General features: G+C 43.8%; 1 protein-coding gene across 1 annotated transcript in view; it reads right to left on the reverse strand.

Moving 5' to 3' along the window:
• Positions 1-27,687, reverse strand: part of KMT2D (lysine methyltransferase 2D) — a 158,304-nt gene that overhangs the window by 57,278 nt on the left and 73,339 nt on the right. The window contains 11 exon segments of the mRNA XM_040425528.1: positions 2,373-2,460; positions 2,791-2,914; positions 5,574-7,477; positions 8,493-8,644; positions 8,760-8,930; positions 9,013-10,776; positions 16,267-16,317; positions 17,696-17,769; positions 17,889-18,109; positions 19,575-19,638; positions 22,993-23,157. Of these exon segments, the coding sequence (XP_040281462.1) occupies positions 2,373-2,460; positions 2,791-2,914; positions 5,574-7,477; positions 8,493-8,644; positions 8,760-8,930; positions 9,013-10,776; positions 16,267-16,317; positions 17,696-17,769; positions 17,889-18,109; positions 19,575-19,638; positions 22,993-23,157 (4,778 nt within the window).

Below are 27,687 nucleotides of genomic sequence, written 5' to 3' on the forward strand. Positions count from 1 at the left end.
GCTGGCAAGAAAGGGTGTAAAAGAAGAAAATCTAATGACATGGCCTCCTTGTTCACCTGATCTGAACCCCATTGAGAACCTGTTGTCCATCATCAAATGTGAGATTTACAAGGAGGGAAAACAGTACACCTCTCTGAACAGTGTCTGGGAGGCTGTGGTTGCTGCTGCACGCAATGTTGATGGTGAACAGATCAAAACACTGACAGAATCCATGGATGGCAGGCTTTTGAGTGTCCTTGCAAAGAAAGGTGGCTATATTGGTCACTGATTTGTTTTTGTTTTGTTTTTGAATGTCAGAAATGTATATTTGTGAATGTTGAGATGTTATATTGGTTTCACTGGTAAAAATAAATAATTGAAATGGGTATATATTTGTTTTTTGTTAAGTTGCCTAATAATTATGCACAGTAATAGTCACCTGTACACACAGATGACCCCCTAAAATAGCTAAAACTAAAAACAAACTAAAAACTACTTCCAAAAATATTCAGCTTTGATATTAATGAGTTTTTTGGGTTCATTGAGAACATGGTTGTTGTTCAATAATAAAATTAATCCTCAAAAATACAACTTGCCTAATAATTCTGCACTCTCTGTGTATATATATATATATCCCCATAGAAAAGGTCAGGCAGCACTCCTTAATATACAGCTGTAGCTGTGCGGTGCCCGCGGTAATCCCTCGATGCAGGACAGGATAGAGAACACAGAAAATCCGCAGCACTCCTTGAAGTAAAAAAATGTGCAGTTTATTCACACATGTCAAAATAACAACGTTTCAGTTCTCTCACAGAACCTTTCTCAAGTCAGGTCCCTAACTTGAGAAAGGTTCTGTGAGAGAACCGAAACGTTGTTATTTTGACATGTGTGAATAAACTGCACATTTTTTACTTCAAGGAGTGCTGCGGATTTTCTGTGTGTTATATATATATATATATATATATATATATATAAATAATCGGAACACAGATGCGGCTTTATCACAGCCGGAGCCAGGGACTAAAGTAGGCGCTGCAGCCGGAAATAAAGCACCCTAAGCGGGCGGACACCATGGGACCAGGGGAGGGGAGGAAGGAATGCCCTGAGGGGGGGAGGGGTTCATAGCGATCCCCATATAGAGAGAAAATGAGCCACACAGAGAAAAAGGCGGGAACTGGTGCGCCCTAGTCCAGGATCAAGCTGGGGACTAGAGTAATTAAGAGGCTGAGGAAGGGAAGGACTGCCCGGGGGAGGGCACCCCGATGGAGTATGGATGGATGGGAGGGAAGGAGTCCCTAACTAGGGGTAGGAATGGCTCACCCGCTTATAGACATGCTACCGTGTCTGGGTTTGGAGCATTTTCACCCGTTTAAGCCACTTTTTTCTGTGAGTTTTTTTGTCCTTTTGTGTATGGAATGTGCCACTTTATTTTGTTGGTAACGTTCTTTTGCACCTGGTGGCTTCTGAGTCACATGGTCTGTTGTGTGTGCGGCTCACAGCTTTATCCTACCTCACAATGCATTGGTGATACCACTATGGAGGCATGTGAGAGTCTGGCTGTGAGTTGGTTTCTAGCATTGTTCAGACCCTGTTCACACACCACGGGCAGGTTAGTGGTAGGACGCCATTCGTGCTGAGACACCGTGACGTGGTGCATGAGGAGCTCCGATATGTTCCTGACTGGAAGATATTGGCAAAGTTCTCAGCTTTGAACATCGGCCTGAGGAATTAGCTAGTATTGTCAGTTGCGTATCATTTTGGTGCATTTTTTGCAGTGATTTTAGGGAGCACACTCACCATCTGGCGTCTTCGGGCACTGCAGGATCACCCCTTCGGTAAACTCGCACAAGAGTCCGATTACCGGTACTCCACTGCGGATGCAATAATGTGGGACTGGGTGACCGATGAGGTATGTGCCCGCAGGGGGTGCTACTAAAGTGGACCTCCACAATGAAGACCCCCTGCTGCAGGATAAAACCTGCAAAAGTGAAGAAAAAAAGAAAAAGAAAAAAAAGTAGCAGCAAGACCTGCAGGAGAAGAGCAGGTCATGTCTGCCTCCTACAGACACTAGACTAAAACTGATCAGTCTAGTGTCTGTGGCGATGGTATAGCCCACCTGGGCGGAGCCAACCTTTTTCATATCTAGTGTCGCCTCCTAGTGGTAGCTGGGCGTAAACCCATCGTGCTGTGTCCCCCAATGACATTAACGAGAAAATACTTTGTTTAAACTGTAGGTCATTATCTGAGAACAGTAAAATCCTATTGCAAATGGGAGATCTGGCATAACGATTTGTTCATCTTGATGTGTCAATTGGGCATTGCACATATGCAAGCGAGCCAGTCACAGAGACCAACTTCATTCAACATGCAAGTAAATCCACCCCAAAACTTACTTGAGCAGTTCCAGTACCAGGACCTTGGGTGGTAGAATCAGTGGCTCCTGGAACTCCAAGCCTTTGAGCAAGGAGAGATACCTGTTGCCTAAATAGAAAGACATACTGGTGTTACAGAAAAAACGTTTCCGCAAATGTGTGGTCCTACTGACACCACCTATACACATATAGCATATCCAGAGGTACGCTTTAAATTGCATTACTGAATGTTTAACAGCAAGTCGAATGTTGAAAATCTTCCAACAAACAGACGTCTGCGGCTGCAGGCTCAAGCCATACTTGGTAATCAGGAGTACAAACATTACAACGTCTGAGCACTCAGGCGGTCTAGAACCCCCTGGTTATATAGCCCAACGTCACAGGGGTTTGCAGACCGCAATTCTTATTAACTGCCACAAATGTAAAAAAAGGCACATACCTGTTAATGCCGGGAGTGACGCCAATGCTACCTTGTGCCATCACTTTTTTTATTCCCTTCAGAGCAACCATTTTTGCCTTGGCAATTGGATCTATAATGTCCTCGGCAGCAAACTTATCAAGATCTGCAATTTTACATAATAAAAATTTTTTTAATTGTAAAAACAAAAAAGGACCCAATATCCACAATGTCATTGAGTGATATTTTATGGTGCTTTGACATTACGATAAAAGCTGGTTTGCGGATTATTGCTAGGTGACAGCTCAAATTCTGAACGATATAAATGCAAGATTCAGAATGGAGTTTCCCTGGAGCTCAAGAGATGCCGCCATATATGTGACATTACCTTGTACACCCATCTGGTGCCATCCTTCTCTGCATGAGAACTATAGGGAAGTTTCTTTTTTGTTTTGTTTTTAACTTTAATCTTCCATTTTTGAAAATGTTTAATTTCAGTTGCATCGGCTTCAGACAAGATAATATCCCTAAGGCCACTTATAGACGAGCGTGAGCGGAACAGGTCCGGATGAGTTTAGTGAAAAATGCACAATTTTGCAAGTAAGTTCATTCAGTTTTGCCTGCGATCACGTTCAGTTTTTATCGCGAGGGTGCATTGGATTTAATGCGTTTTGCACGCGCGTGATAAAAAATTGAAGGTATACAAACATCTTTTAGCAACCATCCGTGAAAAACACATCGCATCCGCACTTGCTTGCGGATGCGATTTTCACGCAGCCCCATTCACTTCTGCGTGAAAAGCGCTAAATATAGAATATGCTGCGATTTTCACTTAACGCACAAGTGATGCGTGAAAACCAACGCTCATGTACACAGACCGATTGATGTGAATGGGTCCGGATTCAGTACGGGCGCAATGCGTCCGCATCATGCATTGCAACCGCGTGGAATACTCACTCGTCTGCAAGGGGCCTAAAGCTCTGTGCATATCTGTGATGTAGGCTCCATAAGGCTACTTTCACACTAGTGTTTTTGCCGGATCTGGCAGATTCAGCAAAAACGCTTCCATTACCGATAGTACAACCATCTGCATCCGTTATGAACGGATCCGGTTGTATTATCTTTAACATAGCCAAGACGGATCCGTCATGAACTCCATTAAAAGTCAATGGGGGACGGATCAGTTTTCTATTGTGTCGGAGAAAACTGATCCGTCCCCATTGACTTGCATTGTGGGTCATGACAGATCCGTCCTGCTCCGCATCCCATGACGGAAAGAAAACCGCAGCTTGCTGAGGTCTGCTCTCCGGTATGAGAACGCAACAAAAGGAAAGTATTTTGAAGCACAGCACAAAGCGCAATTTTTTTTTCTAGTAAAATTATGCATACCTTGACGGAAACCCGACAGACCACATGGGGTCTGCTGGTGTCTATCGTGTAACAGATACAGCACTGCCATCAGTTTTGTTGTCCTGCTCCTTAGATAGCAGAACAGAATTGGCCAGGGCTGAGGTGAACAGTACCTTACACACATAAAATTCTTACAGGTGTAAACTGCTATTGCTTCATGACATTTAAAAGGGAATATATCATCTGTATTTTTCTACCACTTAAAGGGGTTCTGCACTTTGTTTTAACTGATGATCTATCCTCTGGATAAATCATCAGAATCTGATCGGCGGGCGTTCGACACCCGGACCCCCGCCGATCAGCTGTCCGAGAAGGCAGTGGCACTCCAGCAGCGCCGAGGCCTTCTCACTGTTTACCGCCGGCCCAGTGACGTCACGACTAGTATCAACTAGCGTGGGTGGGGCTAAGCTCCATTTAAGTGAACAGAGCTTAGTCCCGCCCACGCTAGTTGATACTAGTCGTGAGGTCACTGGACCTGCGGTAAACAGTGAGAAGGCCGCGGCGCTCCTGGAGCGCCACTGCCTTCTCAAACAGCTGATCGGCGGGGGTCCCGGGTGTCGGACCCCTGCCGGTCAGATGCTGATGATCTATCCAGAGGATAGATCATTAGTTAAAACAAAGTGCAGAACCCCTTTAAGGCTTCATGCACACGACTGTTTATTTCTTCATCCGATCTGCATTTTGTGCGGATCCGATATAGAACCATTTATTTCAATGGGGCTGCAAAAAATGCAGACAGCACAATGTTGATAACCTGTATGTCCATTCTGTCAGTCCGCATAAAAGATAACGCTTCCTATTCTTGTCCGTTTTGTGGACAAAGATGGGAAATTTTTATAGACATGAAAAAAAGGTTGGCATGCACATCTGGTTTTGGCGGAAGTGCATAAGGCCCAATACTAGATATACATTTTTTTCTAATGTTTTACTTTTCTGTTTCTACATATGTTCTATTAGAAATGTACATTATGACGGCTGTCGTCTTGCCTAAACAGCTAACAGAATTCAGAGATATCCTTTACAGCAGCCACATGGACCACAGGAAACTGTAGTCTAGAGGTGACAATGACTACTATAAGAGATTTCGGCAGGTCACTGGGCAGCAAGTATAAGTAGATAAGCTGCAACATCACTTGTGAATGGTGGATCATGTATAATTACAGAATATATACGTGTTCCATTGTAATCCTGCCTGTGATAATAATGAGACTACTTCTGAAAAGTGACCTCTACAGAATAGGAAGTGTCCGCCTATTCTGAGGCTCAGTGACCAGTGTGAAAAACAAACTATAGGTCAGTTTCTGATGACATTCCCTTAAAATAAGCTAGGGCAAGTTTGTTCTCAGTATATTATAAAGCAGTAAATAGCAAATACAAAAAAAAAAAAAAATGTCACACAATCTCTCAGTAAATACCTGTGTCAGGGAAAGGGTTATTTGTCAGCTGCTGCTGCTGTGGCATGACCATCGGTTGCTGCTTCATGACCATTTGTTGCCCCATGATTGTCTTGGGAGGGAGAGCCTGTTGTTGAGGTCCAGTAGCTTGTAACATGTGCTGACCACTAATCAAATGACTCTGGTTAGCAGAAACATGCATGGGGGACTCTAAAGTAGAGTTGGCTTGCACACCAACAAGTCTCTGTTGCATCTGCTGTTGAGAAGTTAACATTTGTTGGGTAGAACCTAACCCCTGATGCCTAGGCACAATTCCCAGTCCTACAAGGTTTGCTTGATGACTTTCCTGATGAAGGTGAGGTCTTGGCTGGTTGGGCATAGCAGTACTAATCATTGAGTGAGGCTGTCCACTTTCTGAATGCTGTGCAGACAGTAGCTGCTTTTTCTGCTGTTCCTTTTTTTCATGTTCAAGAAGGTCTTCAATAAGAAGAGGAAGTTCACTTGCTACAAGCGAGCTCTCCATCTTATCTAGATCATCAGCAGGAGAGTGGCGTGAAGATTGCAGACCAAGTGTTCCTTCATCCAGCTCAAATTTTCCCAAGATTAGGCTACTTGGATTAGTTGCAGTAGAGGAATCTTTGCTAGGGAAGAGGAGTCCACTCTGGTTTATTGTTTGGACAGAGTTTAAATTCACTGAATGAAGATTAGCTCCTGTTTTTAACACACTTGCTCCAAGTGAAGTTTTTGCGGAGCCAAGAGGCATTTCACTTTTAATATTAATGGAATTGCTACCAGAATATTGACAGTTGTTGGTCTTCAGGTCACCCTCTTCTAGCTTTGGCTTTAATTCCTCTGTAAACGCAGACGGCTTTGGTTCCTCACTCGAAGGAACTTGAGAAGTGTTACTACTAGCAGAAAGATGTGAACCCAAATCCAGTCTCATATCCCCAGGCCGTCTAGCTTTGGTCAAGTCTCCACTAGCTTGCAACTCTTTTGGAAGGCTTTCATTTTTAGTCTCCACAATATCTGGCTCCAGCTTAAGCATTGCCTCTTCTTCAGCTTTCTCATTTGCAGACTCAACTAAACGCAAGTGTTCATTGAAGATGTCCTTTTTGTCACCTGTGTCCAATTCTGGGTCAGTATAAGCAAGAAGATCAAATTCATCTCCATTTAAAAGATCATCTAAATGAGGGTCATTTGTTTCAAGATTGTCAAGATTATCCAAATCATCATCAGCTTTAGCAACATCAAGGCTTAAATTAGCCAGATCATCATCTTCCAGGTCTTTATGTGTATCAAAATCAACATCTAGTTCCGGTGGATCCTCACACTGGACTCTCCCACTTGCAAGGCCAGGGAGCTGATCCTTTGGAGCTGATCCTTCCTTAGAGCTTTCAGCAGGTGGATTGGTTTGTAGAGGAACATTAGCTTGCTGTTGTGTAATTTCTGTTGAAACTTTTGCTTGTATAACCTGTGAAACACCTACAGTTCCCGCATGAGCAAGAGATGGAGGCAAAGTTTTTTGATGCTGCATTAAAGGACTTCTCATTACAGGTACTTGCAATGGATTTCCATCCCCTCTCATTACTCCTGTTATTACAGAGGTATTGGCACCTTCCCCTGGAACATAGAAGCGAGGCCTATTCTGAGGGCCAGGTGGTGAAAAGGGAATTCCAACAGGTAGTTTTTGGCCATGATGGCGCAATTCAATATATGGTGCCCCACCAACAGTGACCTGATCACCAGGAAATGGCAGGCGAACTACGCCTCCACTATTCACTGTTGGGGTTGAAGGCAGCCTATTCCCTTCAGGGAACCGAACCGATGCCAAAGTCCTTTGCCCTGTGACTGCTGATTGCCATATATGCTGTTGATCAGAATAAGATCCCCTTGGAAACAAGGCTTGTGTTCCTTCAGTGGAATGTCTAAAACACATAGACAAACAGATATTACTAGTTATCTCATTGAAGATATAGTATAACAAGTTATAAAATAAAAGATCATTAGATACTGACAGGTACGTAACGGAAACAGAGAACCATTTACTAACATTTCTAAATAAACTACGAGAGGTGCAGATATCAGCACATTTTAACTAGAGACACTACAAGTCTTTAAAAGAAAAAGACACAAATGCAATAGCACTCTGCAACCAGCACTCCGCCCTGCCTCCATGCTGGATGTTGAATGAGGCATTGGTGTACATTTTGGCCAAAGCGTAATAAGCCACTCACCACGTCAATGTCGCCTCTATGAGTGGTCCCTAACGCTACCTGTTTATGGGCCATGACAGCCACACAAAGTCCAGGGGGCGCAGGTATAGCATGCATGCCAGGCACGCTCTGCTTTTAACCCCGTCCGGTGCCAGTGTTAGGGACCATTCATAGAGGCGACCTTGAGGTGGTGAGTGGCTTATTACGCTTTGGCCAAAATGTACACCAATGCCTCATTCGACATCCAGCATGGAGGCAGGGCGGAGTGCTGGTTGCAGAGTGCTATTGCATTTGTGTCTTTTTCTTTGTATATGTATTTCGCCATAGCGATGTGCACCTGCATATAGGGTTGTGCTGACTGTATCCCCCACATTAAGTCTTTAAAAGAGTCTGTCTTGATAAAATTTGGCGGGGGGTCCACAAACATGAGTCTCCCCTTTGATGTTCAACAGGGTATAGGGACAGCAGAAGGTGTAAACTCTCATTTATGCATATTGGCAATATTAAATTATGCAGTTAGGTAACAGGCAAGGTTTATTTCTGCTAAATGTACATCAATGGCTCAACTGTGTTGTTTGGACTCTAAGTGTCCCAAATAAAAGTTATTGAATTCTATTATAAATCACTTTTATTGATTGGTCTATACAAAATAAATGATTTCAGTCCCTGTGCAGTTATCTGTCACGTTCAACATCAGTATAATGTGAAAATCATATTTTCAGCCTACCTGGCAGAGCCATCACCAGAAACAGGAGATGCAGAAGGCAAAGGAGCATTCAAACGTTCCTCCTGTGGAAATGGGGTTGATGTCACTATCTGTCCCGGAACTTTTACAGCCCCTGGAGAAGCAGTGATCACTCCAACAGCAACCTTTTCCTGCTTTGCATAAAAAAAGAAAAAGAAAAAAAAAGAAAAACACAAAACATGAAATTCTTGGCTCATTTAAATGTTTCAGCATTAGTAGCATACCGACAATCAAAATGTCATCTTATACCTGTGAAGGATACATCACTACACGACCTGACTGATCATAACCTTGTCCACTTGGTTCTCCAGTCCATCCGGTTTGCGAAGTACTCATAGCTGCTGCAGCAGCTTCCTTTTCCTGTCTTAAGGTATTTCTCTGGATCTGCTGCCTTATGAGGAGTTCTCTTAGCCTTTGGCGCTGAATGAAATAAGGACAACTCAACATTAGTAACATGTATTCCATATATTCCTATAACAGATCTCAATAGAAATACACACACCTGTCTTTGTTTCTCTTGCTCAGACTGACTGAGGTTGCTTAGAGAAGCATCGGTTGTTCCTTGTAGTTCTGGTACATCCCTACCAGCATTGCCAAGAGTATTTGGAATAGCAGCAATATCTTCTCTGGGTTTTTCAGCTGGAGAGTTGAGACCTGCACGCTGGTTAGTAGCTGGGGACTGATAGGATGGTTCTTGGGGTAAAGCTGAAGGAGGTCGGAGTGGAGACTGGACATAAGCTTCTGAAGTGTTACTGTTTCCAGAGGAGTGTGGACTGCCTGCAGGGTGGAAGGATGAGGAGGTACTGCTGTTTGGAGAAGTATAGATTTGTGGCTTGCTTGGTGTAAAATGGCTGTTCAGTGAATGGATGGGGGTTGAATGCTGCTGGTGGGAGGGAGAGCTTTTGACACCATCTCCAGGGGAATGAGGAAAAGTGAAACATAACTGATTTTGAGAATTTTGATAGACATTTGCTCCTGGAGAACGAGAAAATAAACTTTGTTGGCCTCCTTGAGCCTTTTGGTGAACATCTAAAGACTGTTGGTAGGTTGTACCGACGGGATTGGAGTGAGAAAGTTGTGCAGTTGGTTTAAAACCAGTTTCTATCATCTGAGGACGTGGAGGTTTATAAAGTGGGGCAAATGGATCTCGTGACTGGGGCCGCGAAGGTGGACGGGAATATGGGTCTGGAGACTGAAATCGTGGTGTCACTGGCGAGGGACAAAATGCTTCAGTTGACAATGGTCTAGGGGTCAAAGGGGAATGGGAACTTCCCTGGGATTGTGGGCTTGTTGGAATACGGTTGAAAGGGTCAGAAGTCAGGGGCCGACTCGACAAGCTACCTTCTAAGGGCTGAGGTCGAGGCGTTAATGGAGGCTGAGCATAAGGGTCATTATATGCAGATACTGAAGTCTGTCTGTACATTTCTGAATGATGTTGAGGTGATGTTATTTGTGCTTGAATATGAGTTTCCCTATGGGATGGAGCTGGACTGTGAGGCTCTAGCTGAGACATTCGAGGGGTTAGGGGAGCCTTGAACACATCACATTTCATCTCAGGTGTTCCATCAGAACAAGTGCTGTGTGGAAAGCCAGGAGAGCCAAGCCCAACTTCTTCCTTTTTTATTTGAAGGAGAATTCCGTCAGTCTGTCTCTTGGTATCACTGTAACGTGTAGGAGACAGCATGGTTTCGGTTTTGCTGGAGGACTCATTTAGTTGAAAAGACCTTGAGCTAGGGCTCCCCATTAGTGAAAGGTTATCGAGAGATCCGGTTGGATATCGTGGCTTGACAAATGACTCTGGCTGATGGGGAGTGGTTGCACGCGAAGGCTGATATTCCACACATGAAGCATTCTGTGTATTCAGTGCAGGTTGGTGCTCTGCTCCAGAAAGAGTCTGAAAACCCCCAGCAGAGGCTGGTGACTGTGTCAAGGAAGACGGATATCGGGAGTCCAAAGAATATGCAGGAGAACTAGGAAAGGGCTCCTGAGATGGAGACTGAGGAGGCAATTTGAAGAACATGTCAGCAGAAGACTCTGCTCCAGGAGTGCCTGCTGAAGACGGTTTCAGAAACAAGTCTGAGGAGGTAGACATTGCAGAGCCACTAGATATGTAGACATCCTGTCCTGTTGAAGCTGTACCGCGATAGTCATGGCTTGCTCCAGACTGTGAACCAGGATGCATAGGAATCTGAAGCTGAAGAACGGGACGCTCTGCTTTTCGTACTCCTTCTACTTTGGACTGCTTGTTGATTTGACTTTCAGCCTGCTATAAAAGATCAAGCAGAAATATATACAAGTAGATTTTTATTTTATTGTAAATATATGAATATTTAAATGTGGGCTTATTAAGGGGGCTGTTCAACCTAGGAGGCAACAACCCAAATAGTGGTAACCTTTGGTCAATTTAATGCTGCCTCATTACCAGCTGCTTCTGGTTTCTGCAAGAACAAAGGTTTTTGGTCTTCTGCAGCCAATCTCTGGTAGTGACGTGCCGATTTAGCACATGTGACCGCTGAGGACACATGCAACATGGGAGGGGTGGGACTATGGATAGTAGTTGACCATAGGTTACCACCTTCGGGTTTTGGTAGCTCCTACAGATTACCAACATTATCAAGATTAAAGTGCTGAAATCTGCAAATAAGTATCTTTATCAGTAGTTTTCTTCAATATACTATTTCATAGGGTGTGAAAATTTTTGCCAATGCTAGCTCGAGAAAAAAAAAAGAAGGAAGGTTGACTACAATCTCCATTACATCATCCATTGCAGACACCATTATAAAGTATGTAATTTGCAACCTACTCCTTTTTTACAGACTCTGCTCATGTGGGTGTGCCCTTCTCTTCTGTATATCCAGAAAGCTGCTGCTTTCACTAGCTCTTATGAATTAGCACAGCATCAGGCTACATTCACAGGACGGTGACGAACACGTCCATTAAAGCTGGCAAAAAATCTGTTCTTAATAGACTTTTTTTTTTCTAACTGAAGCCTTTCTGGGAAACGGACGTTAAAAACAGTCGGTTCGTGAAAACTGACAAAATGGAACATGTGCTATTTTTTGGACGTCTGTTATTCACCAGCCGTCAAAAAAAAAAAAAAAACAGCCATGTGAATAAACCTATAGACTACCATTGATCTTAAAACAGACGTGACAGCCATCAAAACGTGTGAATGTAGCCTCATTCCTCTACTACTTTTCTATTCTGCAAACATTCAAACATCCCGTGATCCCCTTTTCCCTGTGTAGTCACTGATGTTGTCAGAGAATGCAATATCCTCCATCCTTCCCGCAGATGCAACAGTGTGTACTCCTTCCTCCCCACACTCTAAGGCCCCTTTCACACGGGTAAGATTTCCGCGCGGGTGCAATGCGTGAGGTGAACGCATTGCACCCGCACTGAATCCGGACCCATTCACTTCTATGGGGCTGTGCACATGAGCAGTGATTTTCACGCATCACTTGTGCTTTGCGTGAAAATCGCAGCATGCACCTCTTTGTGCGTTTTTCACGCAACGCAGGCCCCATAGAAATGAATGGGGTTGCGTGAAAATCGCAAGCATCCGCAAGCAAGTGCGGATGCAGTGCGATTTTCACGCACGGTTGCTAGGCGACGATGGGGACCCGATCATTATTATTTTCCCTTATAACATGGTTATAAGGGAAAATAATAGCATTCTGAATACAGAATACATAGTACAATAGGGCTGGAGGGGTTAAAAAAATAAAATAAAAAAAATTTAACTCAGCGACTTAAAAAGATTAAAAATAGACAAATCGCCAGGACCGGATGGCATACACCCCCGTATCCTAAGGGAATTAAGTAATGTCATAGCCAGACCCTTATATCTGATATTTGCGGACTCTATACTGACAGGGAATGTCCCACAGGATTGGCGCATGGCAAATGTGGTGCCAATATTCAAAAAGGGTCCAAAAACAGAGCCTGGAAACTATAGGCCGGTAAGTTTAACATCTGTTGTGGGTAAACTGTTTGAAGGTTTTCTGAGAAATGCTATCTTAGAGCATCTCAACGGAAATAAGCAAATAACGCCATATCAGCATGGCTTCGTGAGGGATCGGTCATGCCAAACTAATTTAATCAGTTTCTATAAGGAGGTAAGTTCTAGACTTGACAGCGGCGAATCAATGGATGTATTATATCTGGACTTCTCCAAAGCATTTGACACTGTACCACATAGAAGGTTAGTATATAAAATGAGAATGCTCGGACTGGGAGAAAATGTCTGTATGTGGGTAAGTAACTGGCTCAGTAATAGTAACGGTACACACTCAGATTGGGTCACTGTCACTAGTGGGGTACCTCACGGGTCAGTATTGTGCCCTATTCTCTTCAATATATTTATTAATGATCTTGTAGAAGGCTTGCATAGTAAAGTGTCAATTTTTGCAGATGACACTAAACTGTGTAAAGTAATTTACACTGAAGAGGACAGTATACTGCTACAGAGGGATCTGGATAGATTGGAGGCTTGGGCAGATAAGTGGCAGATGAGGTTTAACACTGACAAATGTATTGAGGCCATGCACTGTCAATGTGGTGTCATTTTCGGACAGTGAACCATAGCTATTATGCACATAGAAGTTATGCACATGGGAAGGAATAATGCAAGTCACCCGCACATACTAAATGATAGAACACTCGGTAACACTGACAAGGAAAAGGATCTAGGAATTTTAATAAAACAGCAAACTAAGCTGCAAAAACCTGTGTCAGGCAGCTGCTGCCAAGGCCAATAAGATAATGGGTTGCATCAGAAGGGGCATAGATTCCCGTGATGAGAACATAGTCCTACCACTTTACAAATCGCTAGTCAGACCACACAAAGTACTGTGTACAGTTCTGGGCTCCTGTGAACAAGGCAGACATAGCAGAGCTGGAGAAGGTCCAGAGGAGGGCAACTAAAGTAATAACTGGAATGGGGCAACTACAGTACCCTGAAAGATTATCAACATTAGGATTATTCACTTTAGAAAAAAAGACGACTGAGGGGAGATCTAATTACTATGTATAAATATATCAGGGGTCAGTACAGAGATCTCTCCCATCATCTTTTTATCCCCAGGACTGTGACGAGGGGAGATCCTCTGCGTCTGGAGGAAAGAAGGTTTCTACACAAACATAGAAAAGGATTCTTTACGGTAAGAGCAGTGAGACTATGGAACTCTCTGCCTGAGGAGGAGGTGATGGTGAGTACAATAAAGGAATTCAAGAGGGGCCTGGATGTATTTCTGGAGTGTAATATATTACAGGCTATAGCTACTAGAGAGGGGTCGTTGATCCAGGGAGTTATTCTGATTGCCTGATTGGAGTCGGGAAGGAATTTTTTATTCTCCTAAAGTGGGGGAAATTGGCTTCTACCTCACAGTTGTTTTTTTTTTGCCTTCCTCTGGATCAACTTGCAGGATAACAGGCCGAACTGGATGGACAAATGTCTTTTTCCGGCCTTATGTACTATGTTACTATGTTAATCTACTTGTTCGCACAGCCGGAATCTCTTCTGTCTTCTTTTGTGAGGAATAGGACCTTTGATGACGTCACTACGTTCATCACATGGTCCGTCACATGATCCATTACCATGGATTTTTTTTTTTTAACCCCTCCAGCCCTATTGTACTATGCATTCTGTATTCAGAATGCTATTATTTTCCCTTATAACCATGTTATAAGGGAAAATAATACAATCTACACAACCTTGAACCCAAACCTAAACTTCTGTGAAGAAGTTCGGGTCTGGGTACCACATTCAGTTTTTTATCACGCGTGTGCAAAACGCATTGCACCCGCGAGATAAAAACTGAACAACGGAACGCAATTGCAGTCAAAACTGACTGCAATTGCGTACCTACTCGCACGGGTTTGCCGCAATGCACCGGGACGCATCCAGACACGCTCGTCTGCAAAGGGCCTAAGATCACATGCACACTATGCGGGTGATCGCACATAAAATCCGCAAGACTTTCAGTGTGGATTTATGTGCGTTTCTGCAACATATCTGCAATTTCTAACAGTGGTTTTTGGTGCAGATCACACCCTTCATTGGAGAAGGATGAAATTTGCAGCTGAAACCGCAAACCTAACTGACATGCTGCAGATTTGGAAATCCGCACTGCAGGTCAGTTTCCACATGAAAACAATCCGCAAAGAGATTTGTGTAATCTCACATACCGTTGTATTCCATAATGTGCGCAGATGGCCTAATACAGCCTGAGCAATCTCCTCAATCTCTCAACTTGTAGACCCTGCTGTGTGTGTAAGCTCTCTGCCCCTACTGCACTAGGTAAAATCCCACCTTTCCTCTTCCTCTGCTAAGCTGTGTGCTACTTAGGCTGGTTTCACACTGTAAAATATCAAAAAGAAAATGGCATGGATTAAACATCCACCGACTTGGTCTCAGTTTTGGAAAGGTGAGTGCTAGACAGCTGTTCACATTAGTGCAGTACTGCGCAGTTGCTGTTGTGGCTGCAATGCTGTGCCTGTGGGTTGGTGGGGCCAAGAGGGCTTTGTATGACAGGTAAGGGTGTGGTTTGACTGCTGGCTCTCGCCACCTGCAGGTGCTACCACATGGTGCTAGGAGACCCACTTTGACCTGGTGTGTGGGCTTACGCATTTTGATTAAAATGTATACAAATTATTTGTAGACTGTTTATATTGTGCTGAGAAACAACAGATCAATGCATGGCATGTGGATGTGCGATCCATGTTCTCTTCTATACAGTTTCATATTGTGTTTTAGCTCTTTGCAGGGCTTTCAGTCATTGGCATGCATCTGAATGGACCTGCAGGGGGTTCAAACAGTGTGAACCCAGGCTAACATTGAACTGTTCCACTGTGGCAGGAGAGTGAAGGAGGCAAGCTGCCAAGAAGCAAGAGCAGGTTCTCTGTAAAGCAGATAGAGGTCAGTCGGGAGCTGACAGTAGCTCTTTGCTGTTGGCATCTATGTCAAAAGCAGCAGCACAGACAGCTATGTAAACGAGTACCATGAATTCTACAGAAACAACAACAAAAAAATTTGACATTTTTGATAAAGACAGTTTAAAAAAAAAAGTTATTTAGTTTTACATTTAAAGAGGACCTATCAGGTCCTCCTACAACAGTGACTGCCATAACATGGCTGTATCTGCAGCTTCCAATATCGTATTGAGGCCATGCACTGTTAAGGGGGTATGATTTTCAACAGGGAGTTAACCACAGCTGTGACACAGTGCAGGTGGATGTGGATAATGTCATAGCTATGGTTCACTGTCCGAAAATGACACCACATTGACAGTGCATGGCCTCAATAACCTATCGGGAGCAAAAACTACTGGCACCAATTGCTCTGGAACAAGGGTCTAGAGAGGAAAAAAAAAAAAAAAAATGTGCCAGAATACAGCCAAAGAACCTATCACCCTGAAAGTGCAATGCAATCTGGACAGCAGGACGAGCTGAGCAGACGGATATATAATCTAACTTGTAATTTATTTAAATCTCTGCTCTTTAAGTTTAGTAGCCAAGTGGGCAGTATTATACTCACTTATACAGGGACTGCTATCAAATCACTGATAAGACTGCCCACTTGAGCAAATGAGCACAGAAAGAGCAGAGATTTTAATAAACATTACTTAAGTTTTGCTGAATTTTGATCATCAAATGATATATCAAATCTGCTCAGCTCCTCCGGCTGTACATATACCATTCTGCTTGTAGATTGCATTTTCCTGGTGGCAGGTTCTCTCTAAAAGCAATCACTTACCTTCTGTACCTTGTTTATACGATGTGCTGCACGATTGTCTTTGGCCTTTTGCTGCAGGAGATAAATCAAAAAGGAAAAAACATAAGTACTGGTCTCCTTACATTACAACAGATTTGGAGCACTTTATGCATGTATTTGGGTCAGATCTTTAAATTCCATACATAGACAAATTAAAAAAAAAAACAAAAAAACATTCTGGCTGTATGCAGCCACCACCTGAGAGCACTTTAGTGTTTATTGCAATGCTCTCCAACCTGTGGTTCGCCAGCTGTTGCAAAAACTACAAATCCCATCATGCTCAGATAGCCTGCGACTATGAGGAAATGATGGGAGTTCAAGTTTTGCAAAAGATGGAGAGCCACTGGTTGGTGATCACAGGCTTACTGCGAGTTTATTAACTTTTTACAGTCAGCAGGGTCATTTATAAACCTTCTTGCAGAGATCACCGCTGAAGTGACAGCAGGGCCCCCCATAAAGAAGACAGGGACGATTTCTAACCATCCCTGCTTTCCCTATGGCAGCATACACAGCACTGAATGAGTGCTGTGTATAGAGATCAGAAACTGGCCATGGCAATTCCTGCTCTGGTCCCAGCGGCCATGTTACTGCCAGGGGACAGGTATCTGCACAGGCTGGTGGGTCTTAGCAGACTCAGATCAGCTCTGCAGTGAGACTGCATAACCTCACTGGGGTATTTCCCTTGTAACTGGGACTACTATGTCAACTCCAGTTCCAGGAGAAATCAGCAATAAGAAATAAAATGTTACATTGAATGTGCCCCAAAAGGTTGTATATGACTATTACGGAAAGGGGACAATTTATAAAATAGAGAGATAGAGATAGAGATAGATAGATAGATAGAGAGATAGAGATAGAGATAGAGATATATATATATATATATATATATCTCTATCTCTATCTATCTAGTTGTGCCATTAACAGAAAAATAAAGAATGTGAAAAAAATGACCTTTTCCTCTATTTTTTAATTTACATTTAACTGGGTATAAAAACAAAAAAGTACCAAAAAAAAACATAATACTAAAGCCCCAAAAAGACACATGCACTAAAAAAAAAAAAAAAAAAAACACAGGGAAGGTAAATAGCGCAGTCTTGAACTGCATAAATAAGAATATGCAATCAGCTACTGCATTCCCTGACGTGCTAGCAGTGGTTGCAGGCAGACAGAATACTTTGTGATCCAGAAGTGCAGGCTCCTGTACTGCAGACAGAAACCTAGGAGGGTCCTAGTTGCCTAATACACAGTTACGATTTGTGCTACTTTTTAGTAAGTCCCGTACTAATAACTTTTCTATATAACTGGAGGTAGTCGTTAAAGCTATGCCTATCTAGGGGATGTTGAGCTCTGTATCAGCCATAAGAAAGCACTAGACAAACACTTCAAATTTAAAGTCTCCTTTAAGACTCACCAAATAAGGAGCTTTGTCTTGGGCTGGTACTTTCCTCCACAGTTTCATGATCTGCTTGCATCGAGTCGACCAGTCTAAGATTGTCAAATACAGTGGCATTAGATTAAGAATTTAAACATTGACTCCATTGACAAAACCACTAAACGTTTTGCTATTTCTACAATGAAAATGTTGGACATTAGCAACAACTCACCTGGATAGTCCTTCCTAAGGTTGGGGAAATTTTTATTTGCGTAAAGGACAGGAGATATGGTGGAGAGCTCCCCTAACTCCTCATCTTTTTCCCAGCGTTGCAGGCTACGTTGGTTGTAGGAAAGACCATCGTTTTCTCCCTCTGTGGTGGGTGTAGTGGGGGTGGAGGCTGTGGTCAGCGAGCTATCCGTGTCACAGTGCTCAGGACTGAACAGACCACTTCTGTCCCAATGAAAGAAAATTGAAAGTCACCAGATTATGACAAATTTTATACATCCTCTCTCAATTGTCATCAGGGTGCATTCTGACGGCACCAAAAAAAAAAAATATGATTCACCTGTAAAATCTGCAACTGCACCAGTAATTTGTGACAAAACCCCATGCAGTTGTCATTGTGGTTCGGATACAGTTTTAACTGCATCCCAGTGCAGGCCCCCACATCCCCAACTTGTGTTACCACAGCCTGTACCTGCTCTTCATTTCTGCAGTCTGAAAAGTGACTGGCAATAGTCAAAATGGCAATGGTCTAGGTATTGTTAAAATTGCTTCTTTAAAATCCCAGCACAATCCCAGAAAAACCTTACAGCGCACTTTGAAAACCACATGTGTGATGCCACATGTCAAAACCACTTATGTAGTTTTCCATTTGGAAGGCACTGCAAAAACGGCCAGGAACATTGTGGATAACAAAACAGTCAAAAATTGTATACAATTTCTAGGCAATCTATAGAATGTAAAGTATGAAAGGGTTAGGGGGTCATTTACTAACCAGAAATACGCCTATATTAGCCGTATTTCTGTCGCAGATTGCGACGCAAAGGTTATTTGCGACGCAATCTGCAAATTTTCCTGGCTCACACCAGGTCTAAAAAGGGGGAGTGGCGTAGGCAGTGAAGGGCCAGCAGGGCCCTCTCATTCATTATTTTCTACACCTAGAAAATGGTCTAAATCTATGCCAGCAAGGAAGCAGGCGTAGATTTATAAGCAGATCAGTCGACGTTATGTAAAGGGTAGTGCATCTACACAACTTGTGCGGACCACCTCTAGAGTAGGGCATTAAGACGGGCATCTAGTCTTAATAAATGACCCCCTTTGTATTTCCCACATTTCGTAGGCATTCTATGTAATGCCTAAAGGCCAACTGGCAAAGTACAAAATACTCTCTTCCAGAGGCCGTTGTGTAGCAACAAGCGCAATAAAATCACACCGCACCATAAAATCAAAAACAGGAAAGTATAAAATACTTCCTTCCAGAGGGCGTCAGGCGAACCGTCAAAGTATAAAATTCTACCTTCCAGAGGTTTCACACAGCAACAGCACTATAAAATCTCCGCCATACAGCGACATAACACAAATGAGGACAATACTGGTCTCAGTCTTGTTTTTCACTAAGACAGTGCTGTTCTTCCGTTATTTTAGAAGAAGTGTAGTTTATATTGCCCTTTGTTTATTTTACATTTCTTTTATGTTGACATCAATAAAGGCTTATTAACATACAATACATCATATTTTGCCTAAAAAGTACTCGTCATTCTATATTTGCCTAGTCAAAGTATATAAAAGACTGAACTAACCACCAAGTCATACTTTGCCTAAATACTTGTATAGAACGCCTTGGCATTTTATACAATGCCTGCATTGCATCCATTGCCTTTAACATGTATACAAAAAGTTCACTTCAACATACCTGGAGTCCAAGAAGCCAGACTGAGAAAAAGGATCCACCTGAACATTAGAAGACAGGGAAGCACCTGAAAAGGATAAGAAATTAGTCCATTAATAAAACAAACGACACAAGTAAACCACCATGCATAGCCAGCTTGTCTCCGCAGCCAGAAGCTTGAGCTTTGCCCTCTCTGAACTTCCCTGAGACAGCACAGGTTTTTTAGTCTGCTATTGCTAATCACAAGGGGCCACATCCCCACACTAAAGCCTCATTCACGGACGTGTGCTGTGCGTGTTCTTCACGGACAGCACAAGCCCCCATTCATTTTAATGTGTGTATTCAGACATCAGTGTTTTAGCACGGTCCGTGGGTCCATGTTTTTAGCATGGATGCATGCGCCATTTTGTCAGTGTTCACAAATTCATCACGCCCATTATAGTCTATGGGTCTGTGAAAACCACGGATGCAACACGGATACCATCCGTGTTTCATCCATGTTTCACGTATCATTAGGAAGAGATGCTTTGAAAATTATTTTTCAGCTGTTTAGTGAAACATGGATGGCACACAGACAGCAAAAAACGGACCCACGGACCCAACACTGATCCTTCACAGATGCATCACTGACCACCTTCTCACGGATTTGAGCACTGACACTGACGTGTGAATGAGGCTTAACCCATTTGCCCTGTGCCCTTCATTCTCCGGGTCCGTACGATTATAACAATACCACATATGTATAGGTTTTTATGTCTAAATAGTGAAAAAATAAATATAAATCTTAGAGAAAAACATTTTTACGTCACCATATTCTGACCTCCACAACTTTTTTTTACAGTTATATCTATTGAGCTGTGTGTGGGGGGGGGGGGGGGGGATTATTTTTTACAGGACAATCTGTAGTTTTTATTGATACCATTTTGGAGTGTGTGTGTGTGACTGATCAAATTTTATAAAAAAAAATTAGGTAAGAGAAGCGATGGAAAAAAAAAAAAGTCAAATTGGCCATTTTGACTTTTTTCAGATACGCCATTAGCCGTATTGAAAAAATATTTTTATATTTTAACAGTTAGGGCTTTTTCGGTCACGGTTATACCCATGATGTTTATATTTTTTGTTATTTAGGTATTTATTTTTTTATTCTACAGAAAAGGGGACCATTTAAACTTTTACATATTTAAAAAAAAAATTTTTTTACTTTTTTGTTATGATTTTGAAGCTGGTATTTGAGCCTACAAAATCCAATTATAATTTTTTTTATTCTGAACAATGATGAATTTTGTACATCCATTTATTATTCAGAATTGCTCATTTCTTATGTTGGCCTGCCACCTGCTGGCCAAAATAAGAATTGCAGCTTAAATTCCCTGGGTCTCTTCAGCAAGAGCCAGCACATTTAAATCAATTACCGGCATCTTCATTGGCCGGAGAGGAAGCCGGTAAGAAGTCCAGAAGCACAAGCCTCTGGGTTTTTCACCCTTTAGATGCCGTGATCTCACTTGATATGGCATCTAAAGGCTTTAATGACCCCGCCGGCCATGACGCCTGCACAAGCGAGCGCCATGTTTGCCAGTCACTCGGTAGCGAAGTGGTTAGTGAGTAATAACATCCAAAAATTGTTTTCACTGGCCCAGATAATTTTCCGCTTATATTCCCAAGACCCCACATTCAAATAGGCTTTATCCATGTGATGGAGCCTGCTATAACCAATGAGCAATTGCCTTGTATTAAAGAGTTTATCCCATGAGTAATGAAAAAGAAAAAAGAAAAAATAATAAAAACCTTATATCATAAAAACACGACAATCCCTTTCTAACAAAGTAAGAACCAGCCCTCTACCTCCCATGGATCTAAAGATCTGCCCATTCATTACTCCAATTGCTATTCTAGATTTATTTCAAGCTGGCAGCTCATGGGGCATGTCTTCTCTCAGGGGGTCTGTCCTGGAGGATGCAGCTAGTGGCAGTTGAAGAATGGAACTGAGCATGTGCTTCCATCTTACGGAGCAGGACAAAAAAAAAATTTAGAAGTGCAACCTGCAGGTGGCGCTATACAGATAGATTTTACTGAGTAACTAAGTAGCTATAATACATGCAATTAAAGTATTCAAATCCAGGAGCTGATTTGAAAAACATAGATTATAAAAAAAAATTGGGACAACCCCTAAACGCCCAGCACCGTACATGTACCCGCCCAATCCGCGGCAGAGGTCCGGCAGTCACTGATAGCCAGACCCTTGCTGTATGCGCCGGCATTGGTGAAATCACGAATGCCAGCGATTTATTCTGTGCACGTCCACGGTTAGCGCTGACCGCGGCATGTGCGAGCTTCAGAAGTGTGCAGGGTGTCCAACAGGTCCCCGCGCTGCTGCGACTGGGACCCCATGGCAGGGAAGGCAGCCCGATGCCTTCCTTAGGCATCGTGACTGCCTTCTGGGAGAGCCTGTGAGCAGTGATGGCCAGTTCGCAGTGTTCGCACAAAAGACTTGGCAAACAAGGGGGGCATACCTGATGAAATATAGAAGATAACAAAGAATTCCAACAAAAGACTATATTAGTAAGTGCCATATAGATCAACAGGAGCCAGAAAGTAGTCAACCCCTTTAAACATAGACACACCAATATATAATGACAAGAAAGGGTTGAGCACCCATGTTTTAGATGGTCTTATCCCATATCTGACATACTCAGACAGACAGTATTGCCAAACATTTATTCCATTTAGTTTAGGACCCTTTTTATTTGAATGTCCTGTTAAAATTTCTTTATGAAAGACTCAACAACCAGCCTTGCAGACGGGAAGATGATGTCACTGTCTCTCCTGTTACAGGTGTCAGAAGATCTAAGAGACTGGCTGCACGGGATGTGATCCGACTGCCTCTCTGGTTTCACTTTTCTGTGTTGTCGCTGGGTATGACCACACCTCTGGTCTCAGGTGTAGCTTAATTGGTCATTCCAACTCCTCTATTTAGTCTGGCCTCACCCATCATGCTATGCGGTTGATAGCTCCTTTTTGGTTGTGAAGTGCTGGTGTCTGGTTCTCCTCTGAGTTCCTGCTCGTCTACATACTTTGGAGTTAGGTGTCTTTTCCCTATTTCTTGTTTGTTTGTGGTTTTCCCCTACCTTTTGGTATTAGGCCTGAGGGAGTCTCCTGTTCCTTCAGCTGGGAAGGAACAGGTCATATCTTGTCCTGACACTATTTCCAGGGCCCTTTAGGGTAAGATAGGGCCCTAGGTTCCAGCATATGAACATTCCTACCTTCAAGGTCTGTTCATACTTATAGTAGTCAGGGCTTGGATTAGGGATTCACTAGGTGGTGACCTTTTCCCATTTCCCTAGTTTCCAGGCTTAGTACCTTTTCCCTTCCCTTTTGTGGTCGGCGTGGAGTTACATACCCACACCGGGCCGTGACAGAAGATTAACTGAATGCAAACACTCACCTGTAATGCTTTGAAGAAAGGGTCTGGGACCCTGAATTACAGATCCAGTTGCCATGTGGCCCTCGATCCTTCCAGCTGGCCTGTTAACAGACTGTTCACACTCAGGGGTACCAAGCACATCCTTTAGAAGCTGCTGAATGTCTGTACTTTCCATCTTGGGGATCTCTGCAGTCACAAAACAGCGTTAAAATTGGTCTTCTTTAAAAGTGAAAGCATACAGACAGGAGATGGAAAATAAGTGACTTCCAATCATAAGGACACAAACACACACCAGTAAAAAATAGGGAATTAATGTGTTACACAGATGTACGGACAGAGAAGGACAAAAAGAGAAGTTATATAAAGAAGAGCTCCAAACCCCAAGACTGCAAAGACCCCATATACTATAAATGATGTGCGCATACGATTAAATGGACATGGGCGAGCACTGCTGTGGTCTACAAAGGTCACTAAAAGTATCTAGATGTTGAATGTGGTTTCATACAATAGCATTAACCCTTAAGGACTGGGCAATTTTCAGTTTTTTGCGTTATTGTTTATTTACTCCCTGCCTTCCAAGAGCCATGACTTTAATTTTTGAGTTCACATAGCTGTCTAAAGTTATTTTTTTTATTGCAGTAAAGGTTCTAGTTTCCAATGAAATCATTTAATATTGCATACAATGTATTGGGAAGCTGGAAAAAATAATTCAAATGGAATTAGAGAGGGGGGGGGGGGGGGGGAAGAGACAAAAAAAAAAAAAAACAATTCCAGCAGATTTATGGGTTTCATTTTTATGGCACTAAAACTGATCTGTTCTCATTCTCTGAGTCAGCAAGATTACAGCAATAGCACATTTAGGTGTTTTTTTTCTTGGTTTAATACTGAAAAAAATAAAATATGTTTTTGCATTTCCATATTCTATGGAGCTGTGTGAGGGCTCTTTTTTTGTGGGGTGATCTGTAATTTTTAATGATACCATTTTGAAGGACGGATGACTTTCTAATCATGAAATTTTTGGGGGAGGAGAGGTGCCATTTATTTTTCATTTTTTTACAGCGTTCACGGTACGGGATAAATTTATACTTTTATAGTATGGTCGTTTTTGGAACATGGCAATGCCTATGGGTTTTTATTTATTGTTTTTTTTTATAGGGAAATGGTGCGATTTAAATTTATGTTTATTTTCTTTTTTATTATTTTTTTTATTTACCTTTAAAGGAAACAGTCACCATGAAAATGCAGTTTAGGCCTCATGAACAGGACCGTATATATTTTGCGGTCCGCAAAAAAAACTGATGACGTCTGTGTGCATTCCGTATTTTGCGGAACGGAACAGCTGGCCCCTAATAAAACAGTACTATCCTTGTCCGTAATGCGGACAATAATAGAACGGAACGGAAATACTGAAACGGAATGCACACCGAGTACCATCCTTTTTTTGCGGACCCATTGAAGTGAATGGTTCCGTATACGATCCCAAAAAAAAAAAAAAAAAAACACGGAACGGACACTGAATTAACCTCCTCAGGACCGCCGTACGCAGGATTGCGTCTTTGCGGCGGCCCTGCTCTTCTGGGTGGACGCGCCGGCGCGTACTCTCGCGAGACGCGAGATTTCCTGTGAACGCGCGCACACAGGCGCGCGCGTTCACAGGAACGGAAGGTAAGAGAGTGGATCTCCAGCCTGCCAGCGGCGATCGTTCGCTGGCAGGCTGGAGATGTGTTTTTTTTAACCCCTAACAGGTATATTAGACGCTGTTTTGATAACAGCGTCTAATATACCTGCTACCTGGTCCTCTGGTGGTCCCCTTTGTTTGGATCGACCACCAGAGGACACAGGTAGCTCAGTAAATATGTTGCACCAAGCACCACTACACTACACCCCCCCCCTGTCACTTATTAACCCCTTATTCACCCTTGATCACCCCATATAGACTCCCTGATCACCCCCCTGTCATTGATTACCCCCCTGTCATTGATCAACCCCCTGTAAAGCTCCATTCAGATGTCCGCATGATTTTTACGGATCCACTGATAGATGGATCGGATCCGCAAAACGCATACGGGCGTCTGAATGAAGCCTTACAGGGGCGTGATCAATGACTGTGGTGATCACCCCATATAGACTCCCTGATCACCCCCCTGTCATTGATTACACCCCTGTCATTGATCAACCCCCTGTAAAGCTCCATTCAGATGTCCGCATGATTTTTACGGATCCACTGATAGATGGATCGGATCCGCAAAACACATACATGCGTCTCCCTGGAGCCTTCCAGGGGGGGTGATCACCCCATATAGACTCCCTGATCACCCCCTCCCCCCCCTGTCATGCTGCATTCAGATGTCCGTATGATTTTTACGGATCCACGGATACATGGATCGGATCCGCAAAACACATACGGACATCTGAATGGAGCCTTACAGGGGGGTGATCAATGACAGGGGGGTGATCACCCCATATTGACTCTCTGATCACCCCCCTGTCATTGATCACCCCCCTGTAAGGCTCCATTCAGACATTTTTTTGGCCCAAGTTAGCGGAAATTATATTTTTTTTTCTTACAAAGTCTCATATTCCACTAACTTGTGTCATAAAAACGAGATTTTTGTATAACTTACCAGTAAAATCTCTTTCTCGCTCTTTCCTTGGGGGACACAGAAGACCTTGGGTATAGCTCATCTCCCTAGGAGGCGTGACACTAAGTGAAGACTGTTAAGCCCCTCCTCCACAGCTATACCCTCAGCCTGGACAGAGAGACTGCCAGTTGCGTGTCCAAGTAGTGAGAAAAGGCAAAGTCCAAAAAATTGGAACCAACAAGCCAACTACCCTAAGGGTAAAACAAACTCGGAAACAGTCAGAGAAGAACAAAGAATGGGTGGGTGCTGTGTCCCCCAAGGAAAGAGCGAGAAAGAGATTTTACTGGTAAGTTATACAAAAATCTCGTTTTCTCGCCCAATTTCCTTGGGGGACACAGAAGACCTTGGGACGTTCAAAAGCAGTCCAAAGGGGGAGGGACCACAGCACCAAGGCGAAGCACCCGAAGGCATCAAAAAAAACCGCCGCCTGCAGACCAGGCGGCCCAAGGCAGCATACGCCGAAGCCCGCGTATGCACCCTGTAGAACTCGGTAAGGTGTGCAAGGAAGACCAGTGACCGCCTTGCACAAATGGATGGTCGAAGCCTAAAGCCTCCGGCCCAGGAAAAAACCGACGGCCCTGGCCAAATGAATGGTGACACCAAAAGCAGGACCCTGCCCTTGGTGCGGCAACCACAACAAGAGCCACTCTGAGAAAGCGGAAGAAAGCCACCCTGGAGGCCGTCAACCCTTTGCTCGGACCTCCTGGAGACCGAACGTCGACAAGAGTCGGAGATCTCCAAGTAAAAACTGCAAGGCCCAAACAACTTCCAAATCGGTGAAGTGTCCGTTCCCGGGGGGAAGGGGAGGGGAGGACGACTGCCTCAATGAAATGAAGGACAAATACCACCTTCAGAAGGAAGGAAGAGACGGAATGGAGAACAGTCCTGTCCTGGGGGAAGACAGAAGGCTCGGAACAAGAAGGGCCGCCACTCAGGCACCCGTCAGAGACACGATGGCTACAGAAACCCAACCGTACAGGACAGAAGGAGTAGAGAGAACTTCTGTAACGGCTCCAAGGAAAAATTGGAGCGCCAAGAGCCCAGTATGTAGTTCCCAGGACGGTACCGGAGGGCAGTACAAAGGAACCCAAGAGCCGCTCCATGGAAGAAGTTCCTGACAGGCCCAGAGGGACGGGGAACGCTGAAAGAGGAAGGACAGGAATGACACTTGATACTTCAAGCAACAGAGTCCCAGCCCCAGGTCCAGGCCGGACTGGAGAAAGACAGAACCATGGAGAAAGGCAGAGTGGGGGAACGCCCAGCTTCCCACAGAACCCCAGGTAAAGCCCTAAGTCCTACCACAGATCCTGGACGAAAACTCGGCTAGAAGCGAACACTAGCGAGCCCACTAGAGTCGCCTGGGCAAGCGGGTGAAAACCCAATGATCAGGCGCGGACCAGTAACACGGGTAGAACAGTCGGTAGAACTGGTCCCGTCGGCCCCCGAGCAAGGTTGTCCCGTATCCCCCCAGAGTGGGGAAGCAGAAGGACAAACGGACAGGAACCGAAGGGTCCGCCCAGCAACCGCCAGGACAAGACAGGCTAAAGCCGAAGCCAATGTAGCCACCACAGGAAGACAGACTACAGTTCCGGTGTGGGAGATCAAAAGACAATCCTGACCAAATGGTAGTCCTCCCAAGTTACCGAGAAGGTGAATCCAAAGCCGAAACATTGCCTAGAATGGAAAAAACGCAATCTGCACCCAGCGGGAGGACAGAAAGCGGTAGACCCGGTAACTAGGCACACAGCTAGTACAGCCAGTGTGGACAAGGGAGACTGAAAAGGAACACCATAACCATCCAAATGAACAAACATGCTCTCCCCAGAGGGAAGGGCAGTGAAGGAACAGCCTCTGAAGCGTGGCCGGAACAGACGCCACATCGGAATGATCTGTACCGAGTGGGAGTCAAACAGAGCCGGCGAGAAAAGGCAGGCGAGACAGAGGCCGGTATAACACCCTCCAACCAAAAAAAGGGGGGAGTGGGCAACAGAGAGGCCATAGGACAGCTCAAAAGCAGAACACCGCTACACAGAGACGCCCGGTTCACCGCCACGCAGAAGGCGAATACCCTGAA

Source organism: Bufo bufo, chromosome 3, assembly GCF_905171765.1.
Source record: "Bufo bufo chromosome 3, aBufBuf1.1, whole genome shotgun sequence".
In the NCBI taxonomy this organism is placed as follows: Eukaryota; Metazoa; Chordata; class Amphibia; order Anura; family Bufonidae; genus Bufo; species Bufo bufo.